Source organism: Pituophis catenifer, unplaced genomic scaffold (assembly GCF_029215685.1).
Source record: "Pituophis catenifer annectens isolate HBS135680 unplaced genomic scaffold, rPitCat1.0.hap2 SCAF_10, whole genome shotgun sequence".
NCBI lineage: Eukaryota > Metazoa > Chordata > Lepidosauria > Squamata > Colubridae > Pituophis > Pituophis catenifer.
In genome coordinates, this window is record NW_027256890.1 from 24,750,591 (window position 1) to 24,775,136 (window position 24,546).

Below are 24,546 nucleotides of genomic sequence, written 5' to 3' on the forward strand. Positions count from 1 at the left end.
AGATCTGGAGGGAAGGAAGGAGGGAGGGAGAGAGAAACGGAAGGAAGGAAGGAAGGAAGGAAGGAAGGAAGGAAGGAAAGAAAGAAAGAAAGAAAGAAAGAAGAAAGAAAGAAAGAAAGAAAGAAAGAAAGAAAGAGAAAGAAAGAAAGAAAGAAGACCGGGAGGGAGGGAGGAGGGAGGGAGGGAGAGAAAGGAAGGAAGGAAGGAAGGAAGGAAGGAAGGAAGGAAGGAAGGAAGGAAGGAAGGAAGTCATTGAATTTGGCCATGTTGTCACTGAATCTCCAAAGTGGCCAATTGGAGCTGGGGGTTTCTGACTTTTTTTTTATGATTAGAACCCCAAGTCAAGAGGAGAAGAGCTGGACCATGAGAGGTCCCTAAAGCAAGGAAGAAATATCCAAGACACACCCACACCCCAAATGCACCCCACCTTGCTCTCGTGGCTGTCCCCGATCCAATTCACCCTAGACCCCAGCCTGGATCAAGCAGAGTGGAAGGGAAAGGGGAGCTACCCATCCAGCCACCTTCCCTTCCACCCATCCAGCCACCCCGCCAGTACCTGCAATGGGCGCTCACTTTTTTTCCTGTGGCAAATGAATTCACCTCCCATTTCCTACTTGGTGCTTAGAGTGACACAATAGGACAGGTGCTACCTCACCTGTTACCGAGTAACCAAGAAAGACTCTTGAGGTCTCTGCAGGTGAATGGGTTGGGGGAAGGCAGGGCTTTAGGGTTGAGGGGTATCTCAAGCTGTCGTCGTCCTGTCCCCCTCCTACAAAGTTTCTCAATTGGAGACTTTTTTTTTTTAAATCAGGTGGTTAATTTGATGACAATGCTATGAGCCATGGTGGGCGCAGTGGTTAGAGTGCAGTACTGCAGGCTATTTCTGCTGACTGCTGGCTGACTGCAATTTAGCAGTTCGAATCTCGCCAGGCTCAAGGTTGACTCAGCCTTCCGTCCTTCTGAGGTGGGTTAAATGAGGACCCAGATTGTTGGGGGCAAGAGGCTGACTCTACAGAGTGAGTGTAAGTGCTATTGACCTTCTTTCTTTCTTTCTTTCTTTCTTTCTTTCTTCTTTCTTTCTTTCTTTCTTTCTTCCTTCCTTCCTTCCTTCCTTCCTTCCTTCCTTCCTTCCTCCCTCCCCTCCTTCCCTCCTTCCCTCCCTCCCAATGGTTAAAATGCAGGATTGCAGACTAATTCTGCCCACTGCCAGCAGTTCAATCCTCACCGGCTCAAGGTTGACTCAGCCTTCCGACCTTCCCAGGTGGGTAAAATGAGGACCCAGATTGTTGGGGGGCAAGAGGCTGACTCTGTAAACTGCTTAGAGAGGGCTGTAAAGCACTGTAAAGCAGTATATAAGTCTATTGCTATTATTTTGTAGATTATTTGGAGATCCCTGGACAAAAGCTCCCAAAATCCAGATGGTCTTATGGCAGTGGCAAAATACAATCCCATTCTTCCTGTTTCCCTTTGCAGTTGGTAAGTGAATCACACCGTCGTTAAGCGAACCTGGCTGTCGGAAGCCAGCTGGGAACGTCACAAACTGTGATCACGTCAGCCCAGGACGTTTTAATTTATTTGTTTATTATGAAATGTATTTGCCATCCATCTCGCCTCTAACAACATCTGGACAAGCTTACAACATGTGGCAGCCGTGATAAATATACGGATAGTTTCCAAATCCCCAAATTTTAATCACGTAAACCGTGAGGAAGCGGCAATGGTTATAACTGCATGGATGAGTCACAAGTAGTCCCTTTTTTTTTTAGTGCCATTGTAACTTCGAACGGTCACTAAATGAATGGTCGTAAGTCAAAGACTGCCTGTAGTAGACTGTGTGATTGTGACTAACAAGCACAGTTTCCCCAAGGGGAGAAGGAATGAGAAAGTTTCAAGGACTGGCAAGGAATTGCAGACAAACCCTTTGAGAGACTCGGAGCTAGTGAGTGAAGAGAGGTGATTTCTGATCCAAATGCAAACCAAGCAAAATGAATTTATGTAAAAATTCAGGATAGAGCTGGAGGGGAACTCAGAGGTCTTCTAGTCCAACCCACTGGTCAAGCAAGAGACTATACCGTTCCAGACAAATGGCTCTCCAGTCTCTTCTTAAAAATCTCTAGTTCTTCTCTGCACTTTTTCCCACTAGCAATAGCACTTAGACTTATATACCGCTTCACAGTGCTTTTACAGCCCTCTCTAAGCAGTTTACAGAGTCAGCCTCTTGGCCCCCCCCCCCCCCCCCCAATAATCTGGGTCCTCATTTTACCCACCTCGGAAGGACGGAAGGCTGAGTCAACCTTGAACCTGGTGAGATTCAATCTGCCAAACTTCTGGCAGCCGGTGATCAGCAGAAGTAGCCTGCAGTACTGCACTCTAACCACTGCATCACCGTGGCCCTAGGAGTGGGCTGCTGGGGGTTCGTAGGGATTCGGGAGAACCTCTAGCTAAGATTCTGTGCAGTTCGGAGAACCCCCAAATCCCATTCCTGGCTGGCCCCGCCCCGCCCACCCGGCCCATGCGGCCCATTTTGGATGCAGGGAAGTGCAGGGTGTGCACGGAGGCTCGGGGAGGGTGAAAAATGGGCTCATCGTTCAGGAAACGATCCCGTTTCCAGCCTCCAGAGGGCCTCCAGAGCCTGGGGAGGTTGTTTTCGCCCTCCTGGAGGCTTGAGAAAAGCCTCCGGAGCCCGGGGAGGGCAAAAATGCCCCCCCCCCGCCATGGTGCAGGAGGCTGACTAGGCCACGCCCACCATGGCCACGCCCATCCAGCAACCAGGCAGAGAACCCTTGCTAAAATTTTTGAAGCCCATCCCTGCGCGGCCCAAAGTGTAATGTCTCTGCTGGCATGGATTTGCACCACGCTTTTGCTCTGGATATCTGCGCCTTCGGTTAACACATTTCTGCCTAGATGATGATTTGTTCACAAACCCCCTCACCCAAAACAGATGGGGAAATGGTATGAGCATTAATCTCTTGCTAGCTATAAAGCCCAGTAAGTAATGTCTTATTTATGAATTCATCTTTGCAGCCAGACACTTGAAAACAGCCTTGTCCTTTCTGTTCTCAAACAATAAAAACCCTCCAGGCATCTCACAAAGTTAATTTTTAAAAATGAAAGGGAGCTAGCAAGAGTGATAATGAACACATAAACCCTATAATAACCTGAAATGCACTGTAAAATGGTACATCTAAACAAGGTAGTGTTTTATTTAAAAAAAAAATAGTGACAAGCTATAAGAGAGGAATGGAGCCAACTCCTTATTCCATCGGGGAATTTGAACTTGGGGGGCACGAATATTCACGCCCCCTCCCCTCTCAGACCACATTTTGTAATCCCCCTTTTGAGGATGGATTTGAGAACAGGTTAAAAAACAAAAAACCCCAAATCATTTTTTTCCCTCATCCCTACCTCTACGCCAGCTGTTGGTATATTAAAAGTTCCCATGGTTACGTGGGAAAATAAAACTAAATTCATGTTTTGGTGACCTCGTTTGCCATTTCTCTTCTTCTAATTCAGAAATCCAGTTTCATTGAGGTTTCTACTTTATAATAGCCAAGTTTTAAAATGCATGATACAGAGCAGTGTTTTTCAACCTGAGCAACTTTAAAATGTGTAGATTTTAACTCCCAGAATTCCCCAGCCAGCATGTTTTAAGATGGATGGACTTCAACTCCCAGAATTCCCCAGCCAGCCATGTTTTCAGACAGGTGGACTTCCACTCCCAAAATTCCCCAGCCAGCATGCTTTAAGATGGATGGACTTCAACTCCCAGAATCCCCTAACCATCATGCTTTAAAATGGGTGGACTTCAACTCCCAGAATTCCCCAGCCCGCGTGCTTTAAGATGGGTGGACTTCAACTCCCAGAATTCCCCAACCAGCATGCTTTAAGATGGGTGGATTTCCACTCCCAGAACTCCCCAGCTAACTAGCCTGCTGGATTCTGGAAGTTGAAATCCAGATATTTTAAAATTATCAAGGTTGAGAAGCATTGATATAGAGGAAAAACAATGGGGAAAAAACACACCAGAAATAAATTATGAAACTGAAGATTATCATTAAAGCCAAAGAATAAGAGACACACTTGCTGAGGTCTCCAGAGCTGGATTCAGACTGAAAATAACAAAACCTCGAGGGGTTTTTCAAATCTGCTTTCAAAAAGAGAGATGGGCTCAGATGCAAAATATTCAGACTGGAATATTTTCTTTATTCTGACTCCAGAGACAATCAGCATTTCGAAGCACAATTTGGATAGAGTCATTCAAATGTGAAATCAGCTAATTATAAGTCTCTCTGTGGGTATGATGATGATTTATAGTAAGGATGATAGGATTTTGCAAGTAGGGGTGCAGACTAAGACACCCCCTCCCACAAAGGGAAGGGAGATGGGGGCTGTCCTGAAGTTCTCGATAACCCTCGAGAAACCATAGCAGGATTTCCCACGCTCTCAATTTTTTTTTCCCCCCGTCTATAAATCTTTGCAGCTGGCACTGGACAAGAAATGAATGTTATTCTCAATCGAACATGTTCTCCGCCAAATATCCTGACCTTTTGCAAGATTTCTGGAGAATATTAGATTGGGAAATTGTTGGAACAACCTGGCAGAGAAGGGTGAGTGTCGAAATGGGTCTGCCTAGCATTCGGCTTTTAATTTTCACATCCTGCGATGTGTTTTTTGTCTCAGAGGCAGGCGCACAGAGCAGGCCAGCCAAGTCCAGAGAACAAAATAACAGGTTATTGAGGAACCCAAGGATAAAATTAAGCCTTGTCCTGTTGTCTTACAACAACGGGCTGTTGAATAAGAAAGCCATTGGAGTTGTGGAGAAGAGACATCTACAGGTAGTCCTCCACTTATGACACAGGAACAGACACAGCTGCTTTAATAAGTTGCAGACACAAAGAAGAGGGAGTCAAGCTATTCTCCAAAGGACAGGACAAGAAGCAATGGGTGGAAACTCATCAAGGAGAGAAGCAACTAAGGAAGAATTTCCTGACAGTGAGAACAATTAATCAGTGGAACAACTTGCCACCAGAAGTTGTAAATGCTCCAACACTGGAAGTTTTTAAGAAGATGTTGGATAACCATTTGTCTGAAGTGGTGTAGGGTTTCCTGCCTGGGCAGGGGGTTGGACTAGAAGACCTCCAAAGTCCCTTCCAAATCTGTTATTCTATTCTATTCTATTCTATTCTATTCTATTCTATTCTATTCTATTCTATTCTATTCTATTGCATTCCATTCCATTCCATTCCATTCCATTCCATTCATTTTCTATTTTCTATTTTCTATTTTCTATTTTCTATTCTATTCTATTCTATTCTATTCTATTCTATTCTATTCTATTCTATTCTATTCTATTCTATTCTACTCTACTCTACTCTACTTCTATTCTACTCTACTCTAATTCTATTCTATTCTACTCTTCTCTTATTCTATTCTACTCTACTTCTATTCTATTCTATTCTATTCTACTCTACTCTACTCTACTCCTATTCTGTTCTGTTCTGTTCTGTTCTGTTCTCTTCTCTTCTCTTCTCTTCTATTCTATTCTCTTCTCTTCTCTTCTATTCTATTCTATTCTATTCTATTCTATTCTATTCTATTCTATTCTATTCTATTCTATTCTATTCTAGAGCAACTAAGAAAGCAACCTCCATATATCACTCCATAACTCTGGATTACTGGTATCCAGTCGCTGCCCAGTTAGTACAGTTTGGGAATTAAAATACTTACAACAGGTCAAATCTATATAGGGCATTTCTTCTCCATGGCTGGAGATATTGTTGGGGTGGCGGGGTGCTTACTCGTTGGCTCGTATTTCTAGTGTCTTTTGTTTTGATTTTCCATAAATCAACTTTTCTCTACAAGGTCCTTCAAAAGCTCATTTCTCACCGGGGCTTTTTCAAACAAGAGAGGATCACGCTGGAAATGTGATCCTGGTTAAGCCAGCTGGGAAGACACATCCAGCTGAAAGGATGCATCAGTCACAGAGAACTTAACTGCTCAATGAACCTGGTTCACACAGCAGAGTTAATCCCCTGTCATCTTCTCAACCCAGAGGGTTCGATACTTTCACAGAACTGCCTTTTTTTTTCTTTTTTTTTTTAATCTGCCTTTGATCCTTGGCTGTGCTTCCATCCATCTCTGGATGACACTGACAGTTTTTTGTTTTTTACAAGTAGGACATTTTGCCAATTAAAATCAGCTGAAAATGCAAGCAAAATCCCACCAGGTCAAACTCCTTGTCAGTCACTCAGAAGAAGATCTGAGCTGTGTACTTAAAATTATTTCAGGCTGATTGTGGCTAACTGTGGCAGCCTTGGGACACTGCAAACCAGAGATGGTATTGAGCCGGTTCAGACCAATTCGCCTGAACCGGTAGTGGAAATTGCCACCCCAGTTTTTGAGGCTGGGTGCATGTGTGGAAGGAAGGCGTGCGCACGTAAACCGAGCAGGGCTGCTGGGGGCTCGCTAGCTAAGATTCTGTGCAGTTCGGAGAAACCCCCAAATCCCACTCCTCGCTAGCCCCGCCCACCTTGCCCCGCCCCTCTCAGGAGTCCACACGTGGCCTGTTTTGGATGCAAGTAAGTGCAGGGTGCGTGTGGAAGTTTGGGAAGGCCGGAAACAGGCCCATTTCCAGCTTCCAGAGGGCCTCTGGAGCCTGGGGAGACCGTTTTCGCCCTCCTGGAGGCTTGAGGAAAGCCTCCGGAGCCAGGGGAGGGCAAAAACACGCCCCCGCCCCCAACCATGGTGCAGGAGGCCAACTAGGCCACGCCCACCCAGCAACCAGGCAGAGAACCCCTTGCTAAAATTTTTGAAGCCCACCCCTGAATATAACATAAGTAACTCTCCCTCTCTACTTCTCAGGGAGGTAAAGGGAAGGTGGGAAGGGGTCAAGACAGTCAGATTTGCAGTGGCAGCCAAAAAAGCCAATGCAATCCAAAATTGCATTAACAGACGGATACAATCAAGATCAAGGGAGGTACTAATACCACTCTATAAAGCCTTAGTAAGGCCACACCTAGAGTACTGCATCCAGTTTTGGTCACCACACTATAAAAAAAGATGTTGAGACTCTAGAAAGAGTGCAGAGAAGAGCAACCAGGATGATTAGGAGACTGGAGGCTAAAACATGCGATGAACGGTTGCAGGAACTGGGCCTGGCTAGTCTAGTGAAGAAAAGGACCAGGGGAGACATGATAGCCGTCTTCCAATATTTGAGGGGCTGCCCCAGAGAGGAGGAAGGGGCTCCAGCTATTTCCCAAAGCACCCGAAGGCCAGACAAGGAATGGATGGAAACTGATGGAGGAGAGATTCAACCTGGAAATAAGGAGGAACTTTCTGACAGTGAGAACAATCAATCCAAGGAACAGAAGTTGCCTTCGGAAGTTGTGGGAGCTTCATCACTGGAGGCTTTCAAGAAGAGATTTGACTGCCATCTGTCAGAAATGGTGTCGTGTCTCCTGGTTGGACTAGATGACCTACAAGGTCCCATCCAACTCTGTTCACCTGTTATCTTGCAAAGCAAATGAAAGGTGCAATGGAAACAGCAGCCCCGCTGTGTTCCAAATTAAGCCCCCTCTTGCCTAAGAGGCAAATTAAGATGCCTCTTTTTGTTTTCCTTGCAAAGTGATCGAAAGTGGCTCCTTCAGACCTTCCAGACTTAAGCCCTGTGATTAAGAACTGCGCCAAATCCCCAAAAACACCCACCAAAAAGCCTCACCACTCACCCCGGTCATCATTCACGGCTCCTTCAAAAAAGCAACCAAGCTCAAAGCTCAAAAGCTTTTATTGGCGTGCGTGTGCTTTTCCTCGTGTCGAGTATAAATCATATATGAAAAGAGCAATTTGGTTTTGTTGTTGTTTATTTTAAAAAAAATAAAATAAAACCCCTTCTTTCACCCTTAGCATAAAGGAGGCAGATTTATTTTATTTTTTTTAAATCGCTGTTTTTGCACCGAAACGGGATGTCTCGTTATGCTCATTATACCTGTGATTAGACGGCAGTGGGCACTTTTTTTCTTTTTTAATCACTGGTCTTTGCCCTGTATTTTCTCGCTATCAAATAAAAAGTGACTGACTCTGAAATGTTATTTTTTTGTTTCAAGGTTTTACCTCCTGTTGCCCTGCAGGGAACGGCGGAATTGTCTGAAATGCAAAAGAGAGAGATGTGTGTGTGTGTGTGTGTGTGTGTGTGTGTGTGTGTGTGTGTGTGTGTGTACGCACGTGCATGTGTGTAATGTATATATCTGTATCAGGGATGGGTTTCAAAATCCATCGCTACTGGTTCGCTCCTAGGAGCGTGCGTGCTCGCTCCTGCGCTTCTGCATCTGGACGGGTGGGCGGAGCCTCCTACCGCCGCCGCTACCAGTTTGCCCGATCCGGGGCGAACTGGTAGCAACCTACCACTGATTTGTATGTATATGCATATGTATATGATATGTGTATGTAGTATGTGTATGTATACAGATTATAGAGAGACAGAGAGACAGAGACAGATAAATATGAATAGTTAGATGGTAGAGAGATATAGATATGTAGAGATAGATAGATAGATAGATAGATAGATAGATAGATAGATAGATAAATAAATAGATAGATAGCAATAGATAGATAGGTAGGTAGGTAGGTAGGTAGAGACAGCGATAGATAGTGATAGATACATATAGATTTATAGATGATAGATAGATAGATAGATAGATAGATAGATAGATAGATAGATAGATGAGAGAAGATAAATAGATACATAGATAGATAGATAGATAGATAGATAGATAGATAGATAGATAGATAGATAGATAGACAGATAGACAGATAGACAGACAGACAGACAGATAGATAGACAGATAGATGATAGAAATATAGATATAGACAGACAGACAGATCGATGAGAGAAGATAGATAATAGATAGATAGCAGTAGGTAGGTAGGTAGGTAAGGTAGGTAGAGATAGATAGATAGATAGATAGATAGATAGATAGATAGATAGATAGAGATAGATAGATAGATAGATAGATAGATAGATAGATAGATAGATAGATAAAAGATAGATAGCAATAGATAGCGATAGATAGGTAGGTAGGCAGGTAGGTAGAGATAGATAGCAATATAGATAGATAATGATAGATAGATAGAAATAGATGGGAGAGAGAAGATAGATAGACAGACAGATAGATGTATATGATATGTATGTGTGTATATATGTAGGGTAAGTAAGGAATTTCACTTCAGCCACACTGGGGTGGAAAAAAATCAAGCAAGCTTTATTTATTTACTAAATTGATGTTAAATATAATTGTATTTAAATTAAATATACATTTGCATTTAAATTTATTCAAAAGGCGTACATCAGCCTCACGAGTAACAGTTCTCCGGGGCTAAATAACTAATAACGGTGGAAAAAATAATTCTGCCACTAATTTCACTGGAAATAACATCTGCCAAGGCTTTGTTCACCTCGTGCCTTCGTGGGGGCGGGGAAGTATGGTGCTAAAAGTTTTGTACAAACATTGGAAACTGCAGTTATAGAAAGGGCTCACATGGGGGATAGAAGAAACCCCCTTTCAAGTGCCATGTCAGGAAAAATCTGTTGAAGAAGGGAAATTGTAACCCAATGATGTTTTTTTTCAAACTCTGTTCTGTGAAACCCTCAAAGGAGTTTGATGAAAATTTGGTAGGTTTCAATTCAGACACAATAGATTTCCCATCACAACAGATTTGCCTCTAGATCAGAAATTCAAGGATATATATATTTAAATTAACTAACAGCTTCTGCGGCCTGAAAGAGTTTGAAATGCATTTGTAATATATTTGGAGGATATTCACATCTCAAAGGATCTCTATATAGTACAGGGCAGTCCCCGACTTAACAACCAGAGTTGAGCCCCAAATTTCCGTTGCTAAGTGAGACACCGGTGAAGTGAGTGTTGCCCCATTTTACGACCTTCCTTGGCAGAGTTGTTAAGCAAATCGCTGGAGCTGTTAAGCTAGCCACACGGTTGTTCAGCGAGTCGGGCTTCCTCGTTGACTTTTCTCGTCAGAAGGTCGCAAAACGGGATCACGTGACAAGGGGACACTGCAACCGTCATAAATATGAATCCATTGCCAAGCGTCTGAATTTCAATCACATGACCATGGGGGGGGAGGGGATGCTGCAACGGTCATTAAGTGTGAAAAAGAGTCCTGGGTGACTTTTTTTCAGTGCCGTTGTAACTTCAAACGGTCACTAAACAACTACTTGTATTATCTACAGCTCTCTTGGCCAGGACCGATGTCCTGAAGCTAAAAAAACACATCTGGTCCATCCCAAAACTTTAATTCTCCAGAATTGGATGCTAAACTGTTATTTTTTAAAAGGTAAAGCAGAAGCATAGTGGAAAACAGGGTGCCAGTTAATTCCATGAAAATAAAACACGGTATTGCACATTGAAATGAAATCAGATTATTAACTGGCTCTGCCTAATAATTCCTTTGACCTTCAAATCGTCGCTACATCTACCATCTGTCTTGAATTTTAGCCCAGAATCTGGGGAGGCCAGTTGCAAACCTTTAATCTAATCCAAGTTTGTTAATGTCAGCCTTTCCTGGAGGAAGGCAAAATCCATTTACCCTGGATTAAGTGAAGAGTTAGTTACTCAGACCATCTGTGACCTGAACATAGCTATGGACATTAGACTCCCACCTGGGCGTTAAGGAGAAGATGGGATTTGAAGAGACAGCTGCAAATAACTTTGTTATTTTTTTTTTTCTCTCACGGTGATCGTATCTCAACTTTTTAGAAACCTAGCACACACACACAAACGCCAGGGAGACGGGGAGCTCTGAGAAATCTGCTTTTTCCTCATTATTGGTTCTGCTGCTTTTTCCTCCTAACCATGGCTGTGCCGACACCAACGAACAAGCCAGCCAAGCCTGCGATGGTCGCCCCCACAAAGAAATCTCGGACCTGCAAGGTGGGAAGAAATAATGACGGGTAAAGATTTGAATCAGAATCACTCCAGGAGGAAGGATACTGCAAAATCTCCATTCCTTCCCCACTCCTGGGGGAAGCATACTGCAAAATCTCCATTCCCACCCCACTCCAGGGGAAGGATACTGCAAAATCCCCATTCTCTCCCCACTCCTGGGGGAAGGTTACTGCAAAATCCCCATTCCCTCCCCACTCCTGGGGAAAGGATACTGCAAAATCTCCATTCTCTCCCCATTCCAGTGGAAGGATACTGCAAAATCTCCATTCCCTCCCCACTCCTGGGGGAAGGATACTGCAAAATCTCCATTCCCACCCCACTCCAGGGGAAGGATACTGCAAAATCCCCATTCCCTCCCCACTCCTGGGGAAAGGATACTGCAAAATCTCCATTCCCACCCCACTCCTGGGGAAAGGATACTGCAAAATCTCCATTCCCACCCCACTCCAGGGGAAGGATACTGCAAAATCCCCATTCTCACCCCACTCCTGGGGAAAGGGTACTGCAAAATCCCCATTCTCTCCCCACTCCTGGGGAAAGGATATTGCAAAATCTTCATTCCCACCCTACTCCGCGGCCAGCCAGAGGTGGTATTTGCCTGTTCTCCAAACTACTCAAAATTTCCACTACCGGTTCTCCAGAACTTGTCAGAACCTGCTGGATTTCACCCCTGGTCATAACTCACTTTTTTTCAGTGCCACTGTAACCTTGAGGACTAGTTGTATAATAATAGATGCCTCATATGGCAAACGCAGGAAAGTTAACGGGAGGCGTTTACACACGAGGATTCTCCAAAGGCTTGCAAACCTGCAAAAAAAAGACACACACCCCACCCCAATTTTGTCCAGAAAAACCGCGAAGGGTTCCCCCTTACTTGATCGCTCCTGGCCACGCCGTAGCGCAGTTCGGTGACGAAGTGCTCACAATTCTCACTGGTGATTTTATAATCCAGTTCTTGGCCCACCTTCTCTTCAGCCAGCTGGATAATCTTGTTGACGGGCAGTGGGGTATATTTGGAATCGTGTTTGTTGTTGACCCGGTATCGGTCGTGGCCCACCACTTCCAAGAGCCGTTCCTTCTTCACCCAGGCCTTGTTGGTGAGGGTGGACATGAGGCTGGCGCAACCAGCTCCAGCAAGTTCACCTTGAAGGGTGGAAAGAAAGAGTAGGATGGTCATTCATGGAAAGTAGTATGATCTAGGGCATGTTCTTCCTGAGACAGTAAAAAACCACACAATTAGTCTCCAAACCCCTCTTTTTTTTATTTCATTTTTAGTTCATTCACAGCCCATGCTGAATCACCAAGAGTTTATAAAGAGCCCGACAGAAGTCTGCCACAGTCCTTCGGAATAAGGCTGATCAGCACCCACCTTTATCTCCCTTGACACACTGCCAAAGACCTAATTGGCAATTAGCTTTGCAAGGCCACACGGAGCACAGAGTCAAAACGGAGCTTCAGAATTTAAACCAGCCAGAATGAACAAAGTTGCTTCCTGCAAAGGCTCAACTGCCTTTGCTCCTACTTTATGGCTTATGCGAGGGGGCAATCATCTCCAAGCCTTACTCCCAAGTTGACCCTGTTTCCTTAATTGTTCCTGTCTCCTGGCAGCTCTGCGCATGCACACACTGGGAACAGGCTCCCCCTGTTCCTCTGCCTCGCTGATGTCCAAGTCTGGAGGCTCCGGAGGCAGCACATCACTCCCAGATGGCCCTGGCTCCCTCTCTGCCTCTGACGCAGACCCCTTGTCCGAGCCTTCCCCAGACTCCAGGACTGGCCCATGTTCCTCCCCAGCCTCCTCACTGTCAGACTCTGCTGCCAGCTCCGCAGGCTGCCAGCCGACCACAACAGGGCGGGCTTGTGGACTTCAACTCCCAGAATTCCCCAGCCAGCCACAGGTCTTAAAGCTGCCAAAGTTGGATAACCCTGTCCTAGATATTAGCTTAGATCAGCCTTCTGTTCCCTGGACACCCTTCTGATAGGTGGACTTAATTCTCAGAAATAAATACGCTCTTTGCTAAGAATTCTGGGAAAGGAAGTCCACAAGTCTTAAAGTTGCCAAGGTGGGATACCCTTGAAAGTGTTTAAGGCACCAAGCCAGAAACTGGGAGACAGTGAATTCTAGTCCAGCCTTAGCCAACTGGGTGACTTAGGGTTAATCACTATGAGTCTGTAGGTTCTAGTCCCACCTTAAGTATGAAAGGCAGCTGGGTGACTTTTGGGCCAATCACCAGGACAGCGAGTTCTAGTTCCCTCTTAAGCATGAAAGCCAGTTGGGTGACTTTGGCTCAATCATCAGACTGTGAGTTCTAGTTCTACCTTAAGCATGAAAGTCAGCTGGGTGACTTTGAGCCTCTTTCTCAGCCCAACTCACCTCACAAGGTTGTTGCTGCAGGGAAAATAGGAGAAGGAAGGTGCGTTGCATATGTTTGCCTCCTTGAGTTATTTGTAAAAATAATAAAGGCCGGATACAACTAAATTAAGACGTGGTGGCTCAGTGGCTAAGACGCTGAGCTTGTTGACCGAAAGGTCAGCAGTTCAGCAGTTCGAATCCCTAGTGCTGCCACATAACGGGGTGAGCTCCCGTGACTTGTCCCAGCTTCTGCCAACCTAGCAGTTCGAAAGCACATTAAAAAAATGCAAGTAGAAAAATAGGGACCACCTTTGGTGGGAAGGGAACAGCGTTTTCCATGCGCCTTTGGCCTTGAGTCATGCTGGCCACGGACCACGGAGACGTCTTTGGACAGCGCTGGCTCTTCAGCTTTGAAATGGAGATGAGCAGCGCCCCCTAGAGTCGGGAACGACTAGCACATATGTGCGAGGGGAACCTTTACCTTTACAACTAAATAAACCAGCATATTTTTTAAAAAATGGGTATACTACAGTCATATGATGACTGCTTTATAACTGCACTGACTTACGACAGAAATCCATTTTTTCAGTCCGATGTCATTTCGAACACTCACCAAACGAATGGTTGTAAATCAAGGACTACCTACATCCTGGCTAACATTGCTCAATTTCCCAGGGTTAGAATCGTGGTTAAAATGCAGAGGAGCAAAACCAATGTCATTTGGCCACCCACCCAAAAGAGCCTTCCTTACTTGGCGGAGCGAGATGGATCACATAACCGTTCCCCACGTAGATCGCCCAATGCTGGTAAGCCAAGCGGAAGATTTCTATCAAGTCCCCGAGTTCCAGATCAACCTGTGAATAAAAGAAGACGATTGGGAGCAAAAGAATCAGGATCACGCGTCAAGTCCCAGTTAAGAAGGTTTATTGCTCGAGAAACTAACCAAGGAGAGAATCGAACTAGAACAGTGATGGCTAACCTTTTTGCCATCGCGTGCCAAAAGGGGGGGAGCGTGGGGGGGGGTCATACGCACGTGTGCCCACATCCATAATTCTATGCAGCCCACCCCTCCCCGTGCTCCCCCCACTTTTGGCACGTGATGGCCTGGTGGGCCCGGTAGGCCCATTTTTCGTTCTCCCCAGGCTCCAGAGCCTTTCTAGGAGCCTGGGGAGGGCAAAAACAGCCTTCCCACCCCGGAGGCTGGAAACAGCATGTTTCCTGACTTCTGGTCGGCCCAGAAGTCCCAAAAATCTTCTGGCCGGCGCAAGAATGTGTGCCGGAGCTGACCTCGCGTGCCCACCAATATGGCTCCACATGCCACCTGTGGCACCCGTTCCATAGGTTCGCCATCACGGACCTAGAATGAAGGAGAAAATTCTTAACAGTGAGAACAATTAACCAGTGGAGCAATCTGCCTTCGGAAGTTGTGTGTGCTCCATCACTGGAGGCTGTTAAGGAATAGGAACCATTTATTCAGAAATAGTACAATTCTCCTGAGAGAGCAGGGGGTTGAACTAGATGACCTTCAAAGTCCCTTTCCAGCTCTGTTAGTGTTACTACCCTGTTTCCCCAAAAATAAGACCTCCCCGGATAATAAGCCTAATTGGGCTTTTGAGTGCATATGCTAAAATAAGACCCGCCTGAAAATAAGCCCTCCCAAAAATAAGCCTTCCCCCCAAAAATAAGCCCTCCCTGAAAAATATTAAAAAGCGTGTGCAGCCAGTCCCCGCCATTTCCTCTGCTTAAGGGTTAGGGAGACAGACCTGGAAATCAGGTAAGACAGCAAGAGGAGCCCCGTCTTGCTCCACGCACCCCAAAATAATAAGACCTCCCCGAAAATAAGGCCAAGCGCTTATTTCGGGGTTCAAAAAAAATATAAGACAGGGTCTTATTTTCAGAAATACATTAGTTGTTTAATACTAAATTGGTGCTAGATAAGGATCAATGGAACTCAAGAGAGGCTGGAGTTAAAAGGCTACTTATGGGAACATCATGATTCTAGGTTAATGACGCGCTTGCCTCCGCCTCCCCCATCTCTGCCTCCTTTTCTCCTACACAAGACCAAAGAAAACACATGAATGCAAAACAGAATAGAAAACCAACGCTTTAAAAATAAACCTCCCAGCTAAGGGCATCTGAGAAAGAAAAGAACATCTATAAGAGCTAGAAAACACACAAAAAAACAACAACTCCGTCACCGGATAATCCAGGCTAAAGAAGGGGCATTCCAGAACAGTGGACAAATGCTTCTTTTATTCAAAAGCCCTACTGCTTTGGACGCTGATGGAGATTCATGGAAAACCCATTGTTCCTTAGCATTGCAAATTATCGTTCCATTGTTTGCGGTGTTTTTTCTTACCCTTTACACCCTTTGCAGATTGTTGTCCCCCCCACATAAAACAGAGAAAGTGTTCCTATCAGCAGTTCGTTTTAATCGTTCTCTTGAACGGTCCTAAGTGTTCTTGAAGGATTTTTGCAGCCCGAGAACATCCTTATCTGTTAAAAAAAATGTTTTTTCCCCCCTAGCCACGCAACCTCCGTATGCAACCGACAATTATTTGTGGCTCTTGTTGTGCTTGTTATTACAGATGCTGAATCAATTCCAGGGCTTCTCTCATGTCCTGCAGGGAACTTTCTCCTTATTGATTAGTTTTTCCAGCAATTCATTATTTACAAGCAGCTAATCCGAAGGAGCACATCATATTAGGTGTAGACAGCATCAGATTCCCCGATTTCTGCTAAAGGTTAGTGTTTCAAAATGTTTGAGCAATCAATTATAAATCCGATGCTCGGAGCGTTTTTTTGTTTTAATGAAGGAAAATAATGTCAAAAACTAACCTTAGGAGATACGCGCGCACATGCATACAAATATTCTCCTCCGCTCCCTAAAAATGTTGGGCAAATCTGTGTTACGGAGAGTTCTCGACATACAACGGTTCCTTTTAGTGACCGTTCAAATTTACAACGGCACTGAAAAAAGCAACTTAGGACTGTTTTTCACACTGTGTTCGTGTGATTGAAATTCAGACGCCTGGCGACTGACTCGTAGTTATAATGGTTTGCAGGGTCCTGAGGTCAGGTGATTCCTTTTGTGACTTTCTGACAAGAAAGCCAGATTCGCTTAACAACCATGTCCCTAACTTAATAACCACAGTGATTCGCTTAACAACTGTGGCAAGAAAGGTTGTAAAACGGGGCAAAATTTCACATGACAAACGTCTCACACTTAGCGACAGAAATTTTGGGCTCAATTTTGATCCCAGGTTGAGGAACACCTGTACTGCGTGGGTTGAGTCCACTTGCCGAATTGAAGGTTTTACAGATAGTCCTCAGCTTATAACCATTCATTTAGCGACCGTTCAAAGTTGCAACAGCACTGAAAAAAATAACTTACAACCAGTCCTCGCACTTATGACTATCCCCATAGTCACGTGATCAAAATTCGGGCACTTGGCATGTATGTACAATAATTCATATGATCACCAGCTGTGACCTCCCCAGCCAGTTTCCGACATACGAGGATCATTTTAACAACTGCCCCATTCACACAACAACAACCGCGATTTGCTTAACAACTCTCTTTAACAAATGCACTTTTGCTTAGCCACGGAAATTCTGATATCCCGATTGTGGTTTTAAGTCGAGGAATGCCTCTACTCCAACAGGAAACAAACCTTGTTGGATAAAAATGTTTTGAGATAAATCCCAGTTTAGGCGCTTCTCCCAAAAAGCAATTGGACTTTCTTGTTTGTCCTTTTTTTCCTTGAAAACGTTTTGCTTCTCATCTAAGAAGCTTCTTCGGTTCTTGGATAAGAAGCAAAACATTTTCAAGGGGGGGGAAACCCCCCAAAAGTCCAGTTTCCTTTTGAAAAGGGGCAGCCATGAACCTGGATGTTTGAGCAGCTCCATAATTATTTAGATAAGGTTATCTTCCATGGTTCAAGAGTCTCACTTATCTGTTTCTCTTTGGCAAACATGACATAGTGAAACTGAAAACATGATGAAACTTTGATCTCAGCCAGCTAATTCTCTCTCTCACACACACACACACACACACACACCTTCCTTCCTTCCTTCCTTTCTTTCTTTCCTTCCTTTTCTCTCCTTCCTTCTTCCCTCTTTTCTTTTCTTTTCTCTCCTTCCTTCCTTCCTTCCCTTTCTTCTTCCTTCCATTCACACACACACACAAACACAAAAATACTTCAATAAACAACAGCTCAAATCGTGCCCACAAAGCAGGATTTTGAAATGCCCACAAAGATTCAGATACTTCGCTTAATCCTCCAGGGAAAGGTTGAAGGCAAACGAGGTCCAGGCAGAAAAAGAACATCATGGCTTCAAAATCTAAGAGACTGACCGGTTTGAACAAAACTGAAGCAGCCCTTTTTCATGCAGCTGTTGATAAAAATAGGATCGCCAACGTCCGATGACGGATATGGCACAAGAAGAAAAAAGAAGAAGGGCTGATTTTTATCACATAAATTTGTTGCAGGAAAGAAACGGAAGCAGGTTTAATTGGAGGAGGTGGATTGAAATATTTTTGGGTCAATTTTAACAGGTGTGGATTGCAACACCTAGCATGCTGGTGGATGAATTTTTTGTCCATCTACAGGTAGACCTCAACAGTTCATTTAGTGACTGTTCACTGAAAAAAGTGACTTATGACCGGGGTTTTTTTTTTCTTCACACAACTGTGGCAGCAACCCAGGTGTGAAATGCTCTGAAATCTGCTACCAGTTTACCGGTAGTTAAAAAAACGCTTAAAAAGTAAAAAAAAAAAAAAAAAGTTCCAAAGATCAGCTGTCGATCGTCGGAACTTTTGTTTTAACTTTTTAAAGCATTTTAAACTGCCGGTTCGGGCAAACCGGACTGAGCCAGGAGCATTTCACCCCTGTAGCAACCCCATGGTCATGTGATCAAAATTGAGACACTTGGCAACTGATTCATATTTATGACAATTGCTGTGTACCAAATGCAACTGAAAGAAACTCATTTGTACCACAAAGAGTTGTACACAAAGACACGCAAACACTGCTTCTAGTTCTCCCTTACTGCAGCTTCTTTGCCCACAAAAGGCCTCGAATCTGTGGGAAGAAATGGCTGCATTCACACAACACTTTCCGTTTCGTTTCTGAAATCTCCCCATTTTGGGGATTGTGCATTACGAGCTGAGTGGTAGTAAATTAATCCACTTGGCTTGGCTTGGCCAGATCTAACCCATCTACCCAAATCTTTACTTAAAACAAATCTGACTAACCAATTTTGACCTGACTTGCTCTGTATGAACTCAACTGTTCCTTCTTTGCTTTACTGTAACACAACTGTTGTTGTGTTACAACTCTTGATACTTCCAACCAAACAAGTCACAGAATCTTGTTCCGCATTTCCAACAAAGCAAAACAACAGATGTTTATGACACCTGCATAAAACCTCATGGGGACACACTTATGCATACAAGACGAAAGCCTTAGGAACTGTATTTTCAACTTATCTTCATATGATCGCACATATTGCCTTCTGCCATTTTAAACAGTTAGGATACAGAAAATAGCTAGCTTTCCAATTTATTTATTTTTTAAAAAACTAAGCTACCCAAATTTATGCCCATCGTAATATTGAAGCACCTTTAAGTTCCATAAATTAGTGAGCTGGCTGGGTAAAAAGTGAAACTTTTTAAAATTGTATTGATTTGAACTGGCTTTTATGAGAAACCGAAAGAGAAAATTCTCGTCCGTAACCGGCTTGGCAAATATGCAAGAGTATTTGTGCCCTTTTTTTTCTCGTGCAGTTTTCTGTTTTCATTTCCAAACTTAAAATACAAACTTCAAAAGAAAACAAGAGCAAAGCTAAAGCAAAGTTTGACAAGGGGAAAAAACTACATAAAAAAGGAATTAAAAAAAAAAGCATACACATAGATTCTCCCTCCTGGTTGAATATGGATAAATATATTTCAACAACAGTAGTTTTTTCTCCCCCGTGCAAAGCAGGTCCACAATTTATGAACTTCTGATTTTTGCACAATTTTAAAGCCACCCTCTTTCTCTCTTCTGTTCTCTTACCTCGTCCATGCTGGATATGTCACTGTTTGTATCTCTGCTAGCTGCAGCTTTGACTTTTTCACCAAGATAGGACACACAAACACACCCAAAAAAAAAACCCCACACGAACAACTGTTCTTTTAGAAGCTGCCTGAACAGAACTAACAATTTGGAATAATCAGGATGGAAAGTGGAAGTGTGAGAGCTGAGTTGGCTCTGGAAAGCATCACATGGAAAAATTGACGCAGTCCAATAAGAGACAACTGGACAATGAGTCATTTTCCAATTGGATGGCTAAACTTCAAAGAGAAATGTTGCTGCTATGGGTGTGGGGTATCAGATATCAGCTCTTAAAGCCCCAAGGCTCAACCATTTCCTCTAATTAACCAGGAAACACAATCAAACTTCCTGCCTCCTGGTAGCAGCTTCATTAGAAGTTTAGCCTGCAAAAAAAGCCAGCCAGTTTTTATTTGGCTTATACTAGAAAAGGAGAACCCCTACCACAATTGAAACAGAGCTTTGAACCTATTGCGCAATATACATTGTCTCTGATTAACCCAGAAAAGTTGTGTTGGTCTTATTAAATCCACAACAATACAGTAGTGGCCAAAATTGTGGGAACCTTTTGGGGAAAGTGTATTTTTGAGGTCTGATGGCTAATAACACCACTTTTTTTTTTTTTTTTGAATTTCAAGAGAATCCTATTCCACTGCTGGAATGGCCTGGGAATAGCCCAGACCTTCACCCAATTGAAAATCTATGGAGCCAACTCAAGCAACTTTGTTAGTCAGAAGCGACCCAGCAATAAAACCCAGTTAATAGAAGCCATCATTCAATCTTGGTTTCACATGAGAACAGCTGCAGAACTCAAAGACTTGGTTCCCTCCATGGGAAGAGGTTGTAAGGCCGTCATTCATGCTATAAAGGTGACCCAACTATTAACTGACATGGTGACCATTTTTGTCTATCTCGTTTTTTCTACATGTTTCACTTTTCTTCTTTATACTGTAACTGCTATTCTAATGGCAAATCCTTCCTAAAAGTTACTGCATTACATTCTGGATTAAATTATCATTCCATTGATATATTAATTTTATGGTACTACTCCCCCCCCCCAAAAAAGTGGTGTTATTAGCTAGTTTTAGAAAACACACTTTTGCCAAAAGGTGCCCACAATTTTGGCCACTACTGTACATGTAGTCCTCGACTTATGGCCACAATTGGAACTAGGATTTCCATTGCTGAGCAAAGCCACGGTTAAGGGATTCACACCCGATTTGATGACTTTTGGCCATGGTTGTTAACTGAATCACTGGGGTGAAGTGACTCATGCAGTCGTTAAGTGAATCACGGGGTTGTGGCATGCAATCCTGTTTTGCGCACCGTCTGACAAGCAGAGTCAACGGGGAAGCCAGATTCGCTTCAACGACCGTGTGACTAACTCAACAACTTCAGCGATTCCCTTAACAACGGTGGCAAGAAAAGGCGTAACATGGGGCACAACTCACTTAGCAAATGTCTCGCTTAGCAACGGAAATGTTTGGGGTCAATTGTGGTCGTAAGTCGAGGGCTGCCTGTACAGTTACAGACCAGCATAATAAAATAATGTGGATCACTTTGGTTGAAAAAGGCAGAAAATGGATGCAGTTCTACACGTTTTTTCTGGACTCCTTTATTCAATTTGATCACTTACCAGATTGGAAAGCTTTGCTTTGATGGTTTTAGGAATCGAATTCTTCTTGTGGTCCATGTTACCATGTGCTCCTGTACAGCCACGACCTGAGACATTAATTAAACCAAAACGTCAATCATTCTGACAAGCCAGGAACACTCATATCCATTTGAGCCCGTATCCCTTTCGTTTCAAGCCTCTCTATCCAGTCTAAAGCTTTCTCAAGTCTAATTTCCAGAATCGTAAAACAAAAAAGGCAAAATAGTGATCACAAAAGACACGATGTGAAAGATATAAACAGAAAGTAAATGTTTCTGAGGACAAAGTATCCTAAGCACTTTTCTTTTTTTTTTGATCAAAGCCAACAAACCATGGTTTGATTATTGTGGGCCACTCAGAGTTATGGAAAGTTGGGCAGCATACAAGTTTAACAAGTCATTATTATTACTACTACTACTATTACTATTATTATTATATTTATTCATTAAATATGAAACTCAGTCAACAGAACATCTCTCTCTCTCTTTCTCACTTTCTCTTTCTCTCTCTTTCTCTTTCTTTCTCTCTCACCTTCTCTCTCTTTCTCTTTCTCTCTCTTTCTCTCACTTTCTCACCCTTTCTCTCTCTCTCTCTCTTTCTTTCTCTCCCTCTCTCTTTCTCTGTCTCTCTCTTTCTTTCTTTCTCTTTCTTTCTTTCTCTCTTTCTCTCATTCAGGGTGATGATATTCTTATCAATTCCACACCAAACTCAGTGGGGAAGGTGTGTGTGCCTGAATTTGCAGGCAACACAGGTGTTGCTCAGTTGCTTGCGTCATCCAGAGCTCCGTACCTTTGGAAACCAAAGCCTGATTGTGTAGTTTTTTGCTTTTTGTCAACGCCGCCGCGTTGCCCGTCTTGACCGCCCCAGAGGCTGCCTTGGTGGGCATCCCCGGCTGGTCTCCCTTGGCGTTCACATGTGGCGCGTGGAGGAGACCACTTCGTGCTCCTCTCATCGTGGCGTTGGGAGGTCTTGGCAGCTGCTTCTCAGTAACACTCAAGGTTTGTGGGCCGTGTCCCTCCGAAGTTTGGGCCGGGCCCACCAAAGCCCTGCTGGTCTTCGGCTTGGCATTGCCTTGCGGACAAGCCACCGGTTTTGTTTCGTTGTCCTCTGTCCAACATAGCTTCTTCCCGACTAAATTTGGATGCTCTGTGGACTTGCCAGCGTCCTTCTTCAAGGGGGCCTCTTTGTGAGTGGGGGGCAACCTGCTTTGGGGGGCTTTGGTGAGTGGCTTGGGATCTTTAGAGCCTTCCAGGGCCGGTGGCTTATTTACAGCCTGCTTCTTGCCTGTCGGCAACCTAAGAGGAACAGAGGTTGACGCCTTCATGATGCCCCCCTCGGCGGGCAGGGTCTTGGGTGGGTGGGCAGCGTTCTGGCAGGATCCGCGATCACAGAACCAAACAAAGAAGTCAGACATGGCACTAGCCCGGCTGGGTCTCCTGTCCCCTGGCCTGGCAGCTGCTGAGGATCCTGAATGGATTATGACAAGGGGCATCTCCTGGCAACGGGGTCTTATGACCCCCTCTGTCCCTCCCTTTTGCTTGGCATCCCTGGATTGGACCAGGTTAGCCCCCACCCCATGCCTTATAAAAGAAGTCAGTGGAAGGGGGCAGTCTTGACCTGTGTCCTTAGTTGCTATGTGGTGGACAGAAGTTAAATGAGTGAAGTCAAGAGCTGCTGCAAGTAATGAATGGAATGGAATGGAATGGAATGGAATGGAATAGAATAGAATAGAATAGAATAGAATAGAATAGAATGGAATGGAATGGAATGGAATGGAATGGAATGGAGAGGAGAGGAGAGGAGAGGAGAGGAGAGGAGAGGAGAGGAGAGGAGAGGAGAAGAGAAGAGAAGAGAAGAGAAGAGAAGAGAAGAGAAGAGAAGAGAAGAGAAGAGAAGAGAAGAGAAGAGAAGAGAAGGTAGGGTATAGTAGAAGAGAAGAGAAGAGAAGAGAAAATAGAAGAGAAGACAGAAGAAAAGAGAAGAGAAGAGAAAATAGAAGAGAAGACAGAAGAGAAAAGAAGAGAAGAGAAGAGAAGAGAAGAGAAGAGAAGAGAAGAGAAGAGAAGAGAAGAGAAAATAGAAGAGAAGAGAAGAGAAAATAGAAGAGAAGAAGAGAAGAGAAGAGAAGAGAAGAGAAGAGAAGAGAAGAGAAGAGAAGAGAAGAGAAGAGAAGAGAAGAGAAGAGAGAAAATAAGAGTAAAGTAGAATAGAATAGAAAATAGAATAGAGTAGAATAGAGTAGAAAAACAAATAAATATACTTGGAGGAAACAAAAGCGATTAACCTCCCTACACCATACACACACACACAGACGCAAAAACACACAAACACACACAGTAAGAGGATGCCAAATTCCGACTATAAAGTGAAGCTAAAATTCAGCAACCAAGTCCTGTTGCTTGCTAGTTTTTTCTCTCTCTCTCTTTTTTTTTTTTTTTTTTGTCACTTAGGAAAAAAAAAACACACACAGGGTCTTATTTTAGAACTTTCCTGACTGGTGGAAAATCAAATGCTGGAAACAAGGGCCTTGCTTTGCACCCCCACCCCCACCACCAATTCCCCTCGCCCCCCCCCCAAATCCCACGCTTGCTCTCCTGCATCCCCCATCCAGAAGAACTGAGAAAGCAGCAGGGAAACAGGAAATTGCACTGAATTAGTCATTTTATTCGGCACAGAGCCCCATAAAATAAATTAATAAAAAAAGAAGCAAACCTTTTTCCGGCTGAAGCCAACCAGCAAGTCAGCTGGGATTTTGACACATCAGCTGATAAAAGGTTGAAGGGAAGGACAGGCAGCCTGGCTCCTCCCTTCTGAGTCCTTGGGAAATATGCCAATTTTTTTTCCCTCTGCTTCTAAAAGCAACCGAGAATTGGCGTTGCTGCCCCCTGCTGGAGAAACGTTGCTCCACATCTGGTTAACATCTGCATGGCAATCTATATCCAATGTAGAATTATAGGGCTGGAAGGGACCGTGGAGGTCTTCTAGTCCAACCCTCTGCTTATGCAGGAGACTCTAGTACCAGGGGTGAAATCCAGCAGGTTCTGGAGAAACCGGTAGCGGAAATTTTGAGTAGTTCAGAGAACCGGCAAATGCCATCTCTGGGTGGCCCCAGAGTGGGGTGGGAATGGAGATTTTGCAGTATCCTTGCCCTGGAGTGGGATGGGAATGGGGATTTTGCAGTATCCTTCCCCTGGAGTGGGGAGGGAATGGAGATTTCGCAGTATCCTTCCCCTGGAGTGGGCTGGGAATGGGGATTTCGCAGTATCCTTCCCCTGCAAAAGGAGATTTTGCAGTATCCTTCCCCAGGAGTGGGGTGGGAATGGAGATTTTGCATTTATCCTTCCCCTATCACACCCACCAAATCACGTCCACCAAGTCACACCATGCCCACCAAGCCACGCCCACAGAACCGGTAGTAAAGAAATTTGGATTTCAACACTGACCCAGACGGCACACTGTTTAAGGGAAGATGGAATGTTTATAGTT

General features: G+C 44.2%; 1 protein-coding gene across 2 annotated transcripts; it reads right to left on the reverse strand.

The window, feature by feature from the left end:
* Positions 1-9,236: 9,236 nt before the first annotated feature.
* On the reverse strand, positions 9,237-23,827 carry LOC139322036 (phospholipase A and acyltransferase 3-like). Of its 2 annotated transcripts, XM_070951007.1 has the most exons (5): positions 23,773-23,827; positions 21,043-21,128; positions 14,063-14,165; positions 11,836-12,104; positions 9,237-10,939 (listed from the first exon to the last, which is right to left on the reverse strand). In XM_070951007.1, exons 2-5 carry the CDS (start codon positions 21,097-21,099, stop codon positions 10,838-10,840), a joined length of 531 nt encoding a protein of 176 aa, XP_070807108.1. In that variant the 5' UTR covers positions 21,100-21,128; positions 23,773-23,827; the 3' UTR covers positions 9,237-10,837. The 2 variants fall into 2 exon arrangements, with proteins under 2 accessions (XP_070807108.1, XP_070807109.1); XM_070951008.1 differs by lacking the exons at positions 21,043-21,128; positions 23,773-23,827 and adding an exon at positions 19,371-19,470.
* Between the last annotated feature and the right edge of the window lie 719 nt (positions 23,828-24,546).

Excerpts from the sequence above, each read along its gene's own strand:
- LOC139322036 (XM_070951007.1), bottom strand. The coding sequence starts at position 21,099 with ATGGACCACAAGAAGAATTCGATTCCTAAAACCATCAAAGCAAAGCTT. Across the intron at positions 14,166-21,042 it reads AAGCAAAGCTTTCCAATCTG|GTTGATCTGGAACTCGGGGA; the intron begins GTAAGTGATCAA and ends TTTTATTCACAG. Across the intron at positions 12,105-14,062 it reads GATCCATCTCGCTCCGCCAA|GTGAACTTGCTGGAGCTGGT; the intron begins GTAAGGAAGGCT and ends CCACCCTTCAAG.